The 12,730-nt window shown below is 33.3% G+C and overlaps 2 protein-coding genes across 3 annotated transcripts; both read left to right on the forward strand.

The window, feature by feature from the left end:
• Positions 1-180: 180 nt before the first annotated feature.
• LOC146532485 (vesicle-fusing ATPase 1-like) lies at positions 181-12,713 on the forward strand. 2 transcript variants are annotated; one of them, XM_085196522.1, is made up of 16 exons: positions 181-202; positions 1,168-1,256; positions 1,570-1,699; positions 2,106-2,191; positions 3,617-3,762; positions 4,896-5,034; positions 5,150-5,292; positions 5,682-5,881; positions 6,194-6,326; positions 6,450-6,652; positions 7,280-7,468; positions 8,123-8,255; positions 8,501-8,658; positions 9,262-9,446; positions 10,130-10,288; positions 10,516-12,713. In XM_085196522.1, the coding sequence occupies exons 2-16, from the start codon at positions 1,171-1,173 to the stop codon at positions 10,649-10,651; spliced, it is 2,226 nt and encodes a 741-aa protein (XP_085052648.1). In that variant the 5' UTR covers positions 181-202; positions 1,168-1,170; the 3' UTR covers positions 10,652-12,713. The 2 variants fall into 2 exon arrangements, with proteins under 2 accessions (XP_085052648.1, XP_085052647.1); XM_085196521.1 differs by lacking the exon at positions 181-202 and adding an exon at positions 742-897.
• LOC146532486 (uncharacterized) lies at positions 10,874-12,713 on the forward strand. The gene has a single exon (XM_085196525.1). It carries the CDS (start codon positions 10,874-10,876, stop codon positions 11,504-11,506), a length of 633 nt encoding a protein of 210 aa, XP_085052651.1. The 3' UTR covers positions 11,507-12,713.
• Positions 12,714-12,730: the final 17 nt, after the last annotated feature.

Raw genomic sequence — 12,730 nt, forward strand, 5'->3', positions numbered from 1 at the left:
TTGATATGGCAATGGTAGCATTAGCATTTGCAAATGGCGAACATACTACTGCGACTTAAACAAGCAACCTGTTTTTAGCATTTCTGTTGTATTTTATATTTAGATTTCTATTGTTCTGATGAAGTGAACATTCTTTGAGTAAATGTGTTCTGTGGCTTTAACACAAGGAACATATACTAGCTTTAACCGACAATTTTGACAGGTGACAATTATTGTTAGTTGAAATTGTATCTATAGGATGAAAATAATCAATTACAGAATGGCATGAAATCAAATAAGTCGTCTAATAAGAATTGATTTTAACGAAATATAATTACAATATTGACTTTCTGGTACCCGGCTTTTGGTACTTCATATACAATTAGATATATTATTTAATAAAGTGGAATCAACGACGTAGACATAATTATAATATTCTTTTTTCTTTTACAATTATTAATTTTTATTTTTATTTCTATGTTCAATATCCACATTAGAAATGTAGTAATGTATGTTAATGTTTTTATTTTAATCAATAAAGCATTAACTAGTTCATTAACTAATATTTTATATATTTATGATTATGATTAATATTAGAAAATCGTTTCATTTATACTATAGATTTTTAGCAAAAATGTTACATCATAAATTATGACGTTGAAACTTAAAATAATGTTATTAACGTGTGGCAACTCAGAGAATTGTGTATTGATCGGCTGAACCAATCGTTTTCACCCAAAATATTTTACTGCAGTCCCTTGTGTCGCTATTCGTTGCATCAATGGGTGGTAAGAAATTTAAAGCAATCCATTGATTGTACGCTCTACGCTGACATCACGTCAATCAACGTGAATCATTATTGTCAAAACATCAAATTATAAATAAAATTTACAATTATTATTTAAAATGTCTTCAATGGTAAGTATTTAAAAAATTACGTCGTACTTTATTGCTAGCTTTTAAATTCAATTGTATTATAATTAACAAAATTTCCATAACATTTCAATATCATTGCCAAAATATACATAATTTAATTAAGCAGGTTTCTTTTTTAATTAGTGCTCTTGATTTTTAAAACTTATTTTAATTTAAATTGTACTTTAAAGTTACATCACCCGTCTGTAGTGTGTTGTCATTAAAATATTAAAATTTTCATAAATATTTTTGTAAAAATATGTTAATTTATAGCGAATGAAAGCAGCAAAATGTCCCTCGGACGAATTGGCTATCACTAACTGCGCCCTTATCAACCCGGATGATTTTCCCAGCGATGTGAAGTAAGTATCTCTTACTAATTAACACATCTATATGTTATATTAGTACCCAAGACTATAGAATATAAATTATTTACAAAATAAATTTATAAATAAGAAATATTTTTTTAATTTATATATTCTGTATATTTATAGAATTTAATTACTATGCAAATAAAATTATATGTTTTTTTTCTAAATTAATATTTCAATAAATAATCAAACATGTATTTTTTAAAAGGTGTGTAAATATAAAATATATATTCATATTTGTTTTCTGGCATCACATTATATTATACTTCTGATTTTCTATATATTTTTGATATATTTGTTTCAGACATATTGAAGTGTCCACTGGACCTTCACAGCACTTTGTATTCAGCATCAGGTTTTATAGTGGTGTGGACAGAGGAACTGTTGGTTTCTCAGCACCTCAAAGAAAATGGGCTACATTGTCTATTGGACAGGTATTTTATATTTTTTTATATTATATAAACCAAGGATACTTAGTGCTAAAACATTTCATTACTCATTTTGAGTTCAATTTTTAATACCCTGAGTGGCAGAACTCAATACCTCACTTCATACCAAAGTGATATCACCTCACTTTGGTAAGAAGTAAGTAAGAAGAGAAAACGGAACGCCAAATGCTACGGTCTCTATATACCCAAGTGAGGTGATGAAAATAATTAATTCTACCAAGTGGTAGTCAAACTAATAACCAGTGCATTTATCACACTTAAAAATAATTAGAACTCTCTATAGTTTTTGTATAAGAGAATTAGTTTTAAATGTAAATAAAATAACAATATAATTATAAATAATATTATTTTTTATATATTTATTAATTTCAATTTTTTGTGCAATTAAAAGACAATAGATGTGAGGCCATTCAAGCCTCAGAGTGCAGAGTGCTTGTGCAGCGTTACACTGGAAGCTGACTTCATGCTCAAAAAAACGTAAGTATATCTATATTACTATATGTAATAAATGTAATGTGTAATGTAACTGGTTTCTAAATGAATAATTACCACAATTGTTTGGCTTTTACAGTAAGGTACTTTTAGGGGTTAAAACACTTATCTCATACCTATTGAGAATATTTTTATGAATTTTAAACTGAATTTTACAATCTGTATTCTCATTACAAAATATTAGTAAATTGTATAAAAAAAGTAAAAGTAAATTCTTTTAAGATGCTTTTATATACCATCCTGTGAATTGGTACCTACCGAAATAATTCTCCCCATAACTCCTCACTGTAAGGATAATAGGTTAAAAATTGAGGTATTGTGACTGGATGAAAAGAAATAGAATTATGGCAAAAATGATTCATTAGAAGCCAGTGCTAGAGTTCACAATAGATTTGTGTCAAAATAAAATTATATACAGGTTGGAAGCTTCTTTTCCGGGAGCAGCATACAAGATAAAATATTTTATACCCATACTAAAAAAGTTAATCAAGATTCTTCAACAGTTTAGACGTAGCATTATTATTTTTATTTCATGATTTTTATCCATACTGTATTACGTGCGACGCAGTTCATCATCGTGCTCAAAAGGCATACAAACAACAAAGCTGAACAAAGAACTACACTGACATAAAAATGTACTCGTCAATTTTTAATTAAATTAAAAATTAAATGTAGAACTAGAAATAAATTTTGAAATACAAAAAATAAGATATTATTATCTTATGACATTTTCAGACTTTTTTTTCTGATCTCGCCTGAGTAATTAAATGGAAAGGACTAAAGTTAATGTGACACATGACTCAGTCAATTCAGAAACGATTAATATAATACAAAATAGCCTTCGTCAATAAATATACTGTTCAACACAAAAAAAATGAATTCGAGTCTGTAGTAGTTTTGCCCTTGGGCTCAACATAGTATGTAATATGAGTTTATATGGTTATTGTGGTATTAAGTATTATAAAACTTCAGTCTTTAAGTATCCATAACCTCAGAGTTTTCAAGATGCTATCAAGATTATAACAGATCGAGCTTACAGATTTAAATAGTAAAATGTGAAATACCTATTTTCTAAAAAAAAATATCACAACATTGGAAAACGCCATCTTACATCTTTCCAAATTTTACTTTTATTATAGTTTTGCCTTTTATTTTTACTCGACTTTGTAAAGGATGTTATGAATTCGACTGTATTTTTTACATATCAATTATAATTTCTATACCTAATTCAATGAGTAATACCTATATAAACATATTATGACGTTTTCCATTATAATACTAATCGAAAAAAAAAGTAAGCAGAATTTAGTATTTAATTCTTAGGTATTTAGAAACGATATTTTAAATTGAAAAATTATATCAAACATTTATATTTTTTTAATTTAATAATTTATTACTTTGTTTTCTTAGGACCTCTATGGAACCCTATGACTCTGAACAAATGGCGCGGGACTTTCTGATTCAGTTTTCAAACCAAGTGTTTACTGTTGGACAACAACTTGCTTTCTCGTTCCAAGAGAAGAAAGTTTTATCTTTGTTTGTTAAAAACTTAGAAGGTATTTATGTATTTTATTGCTTCGAGATTATATAGAAATAATAATTATTATTGTTGATTTGATTGATTGCAGAAGTTGTCTTACTTTGACTTTTTACATAAATCAGCAGTGCAACCTTATGATTCCGCATGATGTCATGTATTAGTCATATCGTCTTTAATATCACGAATGAATACAATGCAATGAATCAAGGGGGTGCATGCTGCCCGCTGTTCCGCAAAACTATTTAAATATTTGTATTTAATACATATTAAATTAAATGGATTCGTCTGGGGGGCGGTTTTGTCCCGGGCACGAGTTAGGCTCGCTACTCCACTTGCTAAAATTTATCATTGGTTTTCTTCCAAGTAACAATATTCTGGTTATCGGTATGACCAACAGACGTGACATGATAGACGAGGCTTTACTCAGGCCCGGTAGATTGGAAGTGCAGATGTCATTTTCTGTCGAGATCTGCCCTAATAAAAGTATTTAAGTATCATTTGTGTTCGTCTTAAAAACAAGCATCCCTTTTTTGTAATAAGGCTGGCAAAATTGAAAAGGCTAGGTTTAATGCTATTGCATTAACGAAGTCATATGATTCTGTCATTGTAAAATTTTGTCACGATTAAAAATTTCTCATTTTCTTGTGACGGATTGGAATTAAATATATTCTTTACCCTCTATACCACCTAGTTAGCATTGATCAGGCCGAAAGTTATACAGAAGTAGTCAGATATGTGTATAGGAGGATTGGCTTTGAAGGGTATATGGCTTCCTGTAATCACTTTCCATACAAATCGATTTACCTCTAGTTGGTTCCAAGTATCTGTATATTATATTCTTAGACAACCCCCATAAACGGTCATTTCCGACCAGCATTGTGCTCGTTCTGCCGAATCTCGAATATTTTCGTTTCTATAGAAATGATTCCTCAAGTACTTAACGGTTTTCCGTCGTAAAAATATTATGTGTATAAAGAAACACAATGTCGAACATATAGAAATTGCTACAAGTATTTAGAAGAGGAATGGGTTCAAATCCCGTTACGTTAAGATTTTTAATGGTTTTCTTAAAATAATATTTGTCTTTTCTAACTGTAGAATAAAACTCTGTAAACATAAAACAATAATATCTTTTAATAATTATAACAGCGGTAGACGTACAAGCCTTAGCGGCGGGTTCGAACGCGGTGCCCCGACGCGTAAGAATGGGGAGACTATTACCGGATGCCTGCATACAATTTGATAAAGCTGAAAACTCTTCACTTAACCTCGTGGGGAAAGCTAAAGGGTAATTTGTTTTTTTTTACCATTGCACCTTTAAGGGTTAACCTTTATATCATATATTTTAGTTATATTAAAATTGTATCTTATCTTAATATATTTATGTTATCTTTTATTTAAAGAAAACAGCCGCGTCAGTCCATCATCAATCCCGACTGGGACTTCGGTAAAATGGGCATTGGTGGTCTGGACAAGGAGTTCAATGCCATTTTCAGACGTGCTTTCGCATCGCGTGTGTTTCCACCGGAAGTTGTGGAACAACTGGGTAAGAAGGATTTTGGAATGAATCTAGTACAGTATTGAAAGATAGATTGAAACGTGGCCGCCCGGAAGTTAAGCTTTTTGAACTTTTGCGTATTGTTCATTCAGGAAATCTGTGTAGCTATCGACAGATAGTCACGGGGCGGCCACGACTCATCAGCCGTACCGTATTCCTTGAGCTTATTTTTATTAAGTGTTTTTCAGCTTAAAAAGTCTTCCGCATCTAGGATGCTTAAAAATAACCTAGTATGATATTGTTGATATAATTTGATACAGAACAGAAAAAGCGGTACGTCTGGTAGCCACCGTCATATTGCATAAAATTTAACTTATATTCTCAATACCATGACGCAAGTATGTTTGCACACTATTTATTTATAAATATAATTTTAGGCTGCAAGCACGTCAAGGGTATCCTCCTGTTCGGCCCACCCGGTACTGGTAAAACTTTGATGGCCAGACAGATCGGCAAGATGTTAAATGCCAGAGAACCCAAAATTGTTAATGGTCCACAAATTCTGGACAAATATGTCGGTGAAAGTGAAGCAAATATTAGGAGATTGTTTGCTGATGCCGAAGAAGAAGAGAAACGGGTGAGTTAACGAGCGATATAGCTAAGTATAGTATTAACTAAGTATGTAAAAATATATCTGCTGAATAAAGCGGAGTGTTAACACTAGATTTTCTGTGCCTTTTCTGCTGTATACGTTATAGAGCTGTAAAAAATACATTTATATGAGAGATACGTGATGATTATTATAAATATTATATTTGCTGAGTGTTAATTTTGATGTTGAAGTAATTACAAAGCTTTCTTTACGATATTATTACGAAAAAGTCATATATATACATATATATATTTATTTAAATTACATAATTGCAATTTCTATTACCAATTATTTTAGTGTGGACCAAACAGCGGTCTTCATATAATTATTTTCGACGAGATCGATGCCATTTGCAAAGCAAGAGGCTCCGTTGGAGGAAATACAGGAGTACATGACACTGTTGTTAACCAACTGCTATCTAAAATCGATGGTAATTATTTTTACTTTATATGGTGTCGTGGCGGCCCTGAAGTTGGCCGTAGATGGCTTACTTTTGATTATTTTCTTGCATTGTTTTGAATTTAAAAAAATCTAACTATTTAAATATTTACAGGTGTCGATCAATTAAACAATATTCTGGTTATCGGTATGACCAACAGACGTGACATGATAGACGAGGCTTTACTCAGGCCCGGTAGATTGGAAGTGCAGATGGAAATTGGTCTGCCAGACGAAACTGGTAGGGTTCAAATCCTTAATATACATACTAAGAGAATGAAGGAATATAAGAAGATATCTGAGGATGTCGATAGTAAGGTAGGTTTATATATTTTTTTTTTGTTATAATGTTTGAAGTTAAAAATAAGTACTGAAAAATAACCATAATTGTATTCGTTTATATGAAGCTAGCATTAGACTAATCTCTAGCTGTACTGAAACTAATGCTACGTTTATATAGGTGTGAGTTTAAGTGATCAATATATACAGAAAAAAATACGTTGAAACTACTAACTCATTTAAATGACATTACACTTATATATAAAAGTTGCAGGGGAGGCTATGCCCATGGCTACGACTAGCCTCCTTGTGAAAATACATATATTTATTTTTTACACACGTCCATCAGCTTCATGCTGCATCCCGCAAACGGCAGGGTAGGCAGAGGGAACTTAGAGTTAAGACACTCCGTTCCCCACTTTCCGCTGATTTCTGGAGGCATTGCGTGTTGAGTGGCGGAACTCAACGCAGCGCTTTGCCTCTACACCAGAGCGAAGAAATGGAAATATAAATAAATATTTCATTTTCTCGAGTGGGGATCGAACCAACAACCAGTCGCTTCTAAAGTCACACACATTGTGCTCCTGCGCCACTATTCCAAAAATTATAGTTAATATCATATTATTGTATTCTATCCTACAGCTAATTTAACAATTTACATTCTAGGAGTTAGCGGTGCTCACAAAGAACTTTTCTGGTGCTGAACTGGAGGGCTTGGTGCGAGCGGCGCAATCCACAGCTATGAACCGTCTCATTAAAGCATCATCAAAGGTGGAAGTGGATCCCGAAGCCATGGAGAAACTAATGGTGGAACGAGGTGACTTCTTGCACGCTTTGGAAAACGATATTAAGCCGGTAAATATGTATATCTTTAGTAATTATTATAGTATAACGCACTATTTGTAGTGCACTAGATTAGTTCAATACATATAGGGTGTTTATGTTTATACTGTTTCAGCAGAGTGTAACTTTTTTATACATTTATGTTTTTCTATATCTATTCCACCACATGATGCACAAAATACGAGTCGCACAATCTACAGCCATGAAGACTTTCGACATGTTTTGGAAAATTATATAGAGGAGATAACTTTACTTATAATATTACAAAGGTGATGAATTACTTTGGTTGAATGCGGTTATCTTAGGAACATCCAATTTTAATTAAAAATTATTTTTTGTTTTGTTTTTAATCTATTTATTTATACCTTCCGTGATAAATGGACGGCCTATACGGCACTTCTCAGTCGAAATGCCTGCGGAACTGCGGCACTTCTTAGCCGGTGGTAGCTTTATGTTCATCAAAGTGCTTGTAAAAGTCTATTTCAATAAAGAATATTTGGAATTTGAATACATCAGGTTAGCTTTATCGATGTAATCCCCATAGCTTAATCCAGTACCTGCAGTAGGAGGGAACTCGGGCACTACAATGTATCATACATAGTTTTTAACAAGAATTATTTAAAATAAATAAAAAGAAATGGCTTCTAATAAAATTTATTCAACCAGGCCTTTGGTACGGCGGCCGAAGCGTTAGAGCATTTCCTTGCTCGCGGCGTCATTAACTGGGGCAATCCGGTCTCCTCTATATTTGAAGATGGACAACTGTATATACAACAGGCGAGAGCTACTGAAGCTAGTGGTAAGATAATATGTATATTCGTTATTAATACAATCAATGAGTTTGCCGTTATGACGCAAAGGCACAGTGTCTGACTGTAAACGTGATGTTTATCGGTTCCTTTCCCACTTGCGGGACTTAAGAACGGAGAACTTTCTGCGGCTAGAATGGAGTGTCTTAACAATAATGTTCCCTGTACTTATTCTGCTATATGGGGAAAACAGCGTGAAGCTAACAAAAAATAACAAATATATTTATTCCTCCAGGTCTAGTATCAGTGTTACTAGAAGGTCCACCCAACAGTGGCAAGACAGCGTTGGCAGCGCAACTTGCCAAACTATCGGACTTCCCATTCGTCAAAGTCTGTTCTCCAGAAGACATGGTCGGCTTTACTGAATCTGCTAAATGCTTGCAGATACGTAAGGTACGTTTGTGTTTTTTTTAAGGTTTTTTTGTCGTCCAAAGTCTGTTTTCCCGAGGACGTGGTCGGCTTTACCGAGCCCGCTAAATGCTTGCAAATATGGATAGTTTTGGATGTGTTTGATTTTTTTAAATTATTTTAGGATTTTTTTCTTGTGGTTTATATTGATTTTTTATGTATAAATTGTGGGTAGATGAGAGGTAAAAAATTTAAGTATGCCTATTAAACAACATATATATGTAACTTAACTTGATTGAATGAAATTGATGATATATCTCTAAATCTTGGATAGAACTTAATACATTATATATTATATACGACAAATTTTATCAATATTGAATAAACTTTTATCGCTGTCGTTCTATAAACAAATTAAACAATTCATTTATCAGTTATTTGATGTAATATGATTTTGCTTAATTTTTTAATGGAAACTGAATTGTGTGATGTATACAAAGTTATGATTGCTTGAAAACTAATCGCAATACGTGTTCCAAAATTAAAAGTATTTATTGAGTTTACCAATAATTGTTACACAACAGTAGACAAAATATACAATAGCACAAGCACTTAAGACAAAACTTAACTTAAGGCATTTATTCACAGTATTTCGACGATGCCTACCGTTCAAGCTTATCCTGTATCCTAGTCGACAATATTGAAAGACTTCTCGACTACGGTCCCATTGGGCCAAGATACTCTAACCTCACGTTGCAAGCATTACTTGTGCTGCTGAAGAAACAACCTCCAAAGGGAAGAAAGCTTCTTATATTATGTACCAGCAGCCGTAGGTGAGTTGAGAATTATTATTTATATTACGGTGAACTAATCGTGCCCGCCGTGACAGTTTTATATACTTATGTGCATTGGTCACTCATTGAAGAAAATATTCAAAAGTAAGAATAATCCTAAAATTAAATTTTCGCAGCCGTCTGGAGGTAACTTCAGAGCGGCTACTATTCTATTGACCGTGCCTTATTTATATATTGATATATGCCTTTGATTTCATTTTTACATATATATGTAGGTGCAACTTATAAACATATATAAAAATTGTAATATTTTATATTTTTTCAAATTTTAAGGGTTTATTCCACACTTTTAAAACATTTTAATAAATATATATAAAAATCTCGAGGCCGCCCTAGCGCAGGGTAGGACTGTAAACGCGATGGTTATGGATTGGATTTCCAAGCGCGGCACTGAGTTCCACCACTCAACACGCAATGACTCAGGAATTCGTCGGAAAATAAGGAACGGAAGTATCTTAATGGGAAACAGAGTACCTATAAGAGTGGTATTACCAGAAAAGTGCTTCAAAACTGCTTGTTTTCCATATGGAAGTCTTGTAATCGGCGTGTTCCACGTGTCCACGTAACCAAAGCGGAGCACATTCTGCATTTATGTAATGATAAATGCCTTTTTGTATTTTCCTCGTATTTATTTAGTATTTAAATCTATTTTACTCTACCAGGCAAGTGCTAGATGACATGGAGGTGCTGTCAGCGTTCACGGGCGTGCTGCACGTGCCCAACCTGTCCCAGCCCGAGCACGTGCTCGCCGTGCTCGAGGAGAGCAACGTGTTCAGTAAGCGCGACTTGGCGACTATACAGCGTGATATGCGCGGTGCCAAGTAAGTACAGGCTTTTTCTCGTACGAATAGGCTATATAGATATAAGTGTTTGAAATTACTAAAGTAAAGTAAAATTATTTTTTGTTTCTTTTGTAATTTCATTATTGGTTTATTTTACTCTTTAAATGTGTTATTTTTAGTTAAAAATATTTACTTTCAGTAAGAACTACTATTAAATTATAGAGTTATAACTGTAATTAATGATAGTGTTTGTTTTCTTTTTGTAGAATATTCATTGGCATCAAAAAACTTTTGGCACTTGTCGACATGGTGAAGCAAACAGACGAGGATTCAAGGGTATTCAAATTTCTCACGAAGCTACAAGAAGAGGGCGGCCTCGACCTTGGCACTTCTGTACAATAAGATTTATTGCAACCTTAGGGGTTACATGCGCATACCACATACACGCCCTCACACACACACACATACAAGATACTCAACCGACCCACAGAGAGCTCCCCCTGTGCCTCCGACTTGAGGAGCTACGAAATCGACTATGACGACATCAGCGAATGCACTGAACCACCAGATTCGAGCCTTAAAATTGTTAGAACAGCAAAAGGCAACGAAATATCACCAGTAAAAATGCCCCTCATGAGAATCAGAAGCGTCGAAATTGTTTTTGAAGACGAAATATCGACATATACGGACACTAATTTATTGGATAGAAGTATTGAACTTGTGTTGAACTCCGACAGCGACGACTCCACCAAATGCATAGATGACCTAGAACACCACCATGAAAATGACGATGTCACACTTAACGCTGAAGCCGATTTGTCTGATGATAATTCAGTTTCTGACACTGATGTCCCAAAATTCACAGAAAACATCCCAATATACGAAGAATCGATTGTAGTCGATGAGACTATATCGATTAATGTGTCCGATTGGTTCGATTCGGGGCGCTTCACCGAGGAGGCTTCGTCATCTCACATCGAGGTTCCCATCCTGTATTCAGATGCTGTGCTTTCCAATTCTTTCGATGCTGTCAATGTTGACGAATCGATTATCAGCGTGTTCGAGGCCGAAATCGATAGACAGAAGTTGTACGAGTACATCGATAGCGACGACAGCTCCGATCACACGGCCGTGTGTGAGGACACCGACTACATCACGTCACGTCACATCACCTTGCCCGATGTCAATGCGGAGGACACACTGTGCGACGCTAATGATCTACAGTACGATTCGTTTGTTGATATTGGTAAATTTTAACTCTTAAAGCTTATTGTTTATACTTATGGCGCTTGTTTTACTTTGATCTGTTGCCCTATGACTTACTGGATTTTTTTGTGTGTACATTCCACGTATGACGTTAGCTTATGAGAGTCTCACAAGCTAGTTAGGCCCCTTAAACCTTTTTTGACAGCTTCAGCTCGACGGGCTAAGTGGTATGCGATATCCCGTAACCATGTCACGGTAGTACACTGTATCTGTTACTATAGTGTCTATGTAAATATAATACTTTCATAGAGTAGATTAGATTTGAAAGAGTTCTACTCACTGTGACATGGTTACAGAAATCCCAGGGTTGTAAGTGTAGGCAATAGCTCAATTCTTTTGTATAGTATAATATAGTTTTGAGATCAATATTATTTATTTTTGTTATGTAAATGTGATACAGCTTGATGCTGTTTTATTTAATTAGGTATATTTAATTGTTATAATATATTGATAGACATAGCTTTTTAAGAGAAAATGTCAATAAGAAGTATTCACTTGTAGTATTATATAACTTGCAATAGTTGTTAGTAGAGGTAGGACCTTTACAATTACGGCTTGAATCTTCAATTCATTAAAGAGTACAATTAATAGTTGATAAATTAGCTTTTGATGTTGTTCTTAGAATTAAAAATTTTACCTTTAAAGCACTTGAGATGGAATGGGGTCACTATCAATTGCCAAATAAAAATTATTATAGCATTTAAATGATAGCTTCAACGTTCTTGTTGTTTGTTCACATCTATACAACTATATGACACTCTGAAATAAGTGATATATTCAATTAATATTTTTGGAAAGTGTTGAAATCTAGATCCATATATAAAATGTTAATATTAGTTGCTAGCCTGGTTGTTGTTTGTTAATTGTGTACTCGCATTATATGCATAGGACATTCCATTTTGCATTCATGCTATGTCAAACGCAATACATTTTATTAGATATCAAAATTAAATGTATTTCTCTATTTAAAAAAGTAATATGCTTGTAGCATTAAAGTAGATAAATTCAAATATTAAAAAGATAATCTACTTGTTTGTGAGTGTTAAAGATGAAATAAAAATACTAGTACTGGCTCATATATTTTGGAAGGAATTGACTATAGAGATGCCTAATATTCAATATATTAAAATGCTGTAAAATTTTTCTGTAATGATACATTATTAAATTGTTGGAAAATATCAATAAAAAATTATGGTTACCTCTCGTTCTCATTTA

The sequence above is a fragment of the Heliconius melpomene genome, chromosome 13 (genome assembly GCF_056956725.1).
Source record: "Heliconius melpomene rosina isolate 202511_hmr_F chromosome 13, ASM5695672v1, whole genome shotgun sequence".
Taxonomy (NCBI): Eukaryota; Metazoa; Arthropoda; class Insecta; order Lepidoptera; family Nymphalidae; genus Heliconius; species Heliconius melpomene.

Excerpts from the sequence above, each read along its gene's own strand:
- LOC146532485 (XM_085196521.1), top strand. Across the intron at positions 6,653-7,279 it reads CTGAGGATGTCGATAGTAAG|GAGTTAGCGGTGCTCACAAA; the intron begins GTAGGTTTATAT and ends TTTACATTCTAG. Across the intron at positions 7,469-8,122 it reads TGGAAAACGATATTAAGCCG|GCCTTTGGTACGGCGGCCGA; the intron begins GTAAATATGTAT and ends TTATTCAACCAG.
- LOC146532486 (XM_085196525.1), top strand. The coding sequence starts at position 10,874 with ATGCCCCTCATGAGAATCAGAAGCGTCGAAATTGTTTTTGAAGACGAA.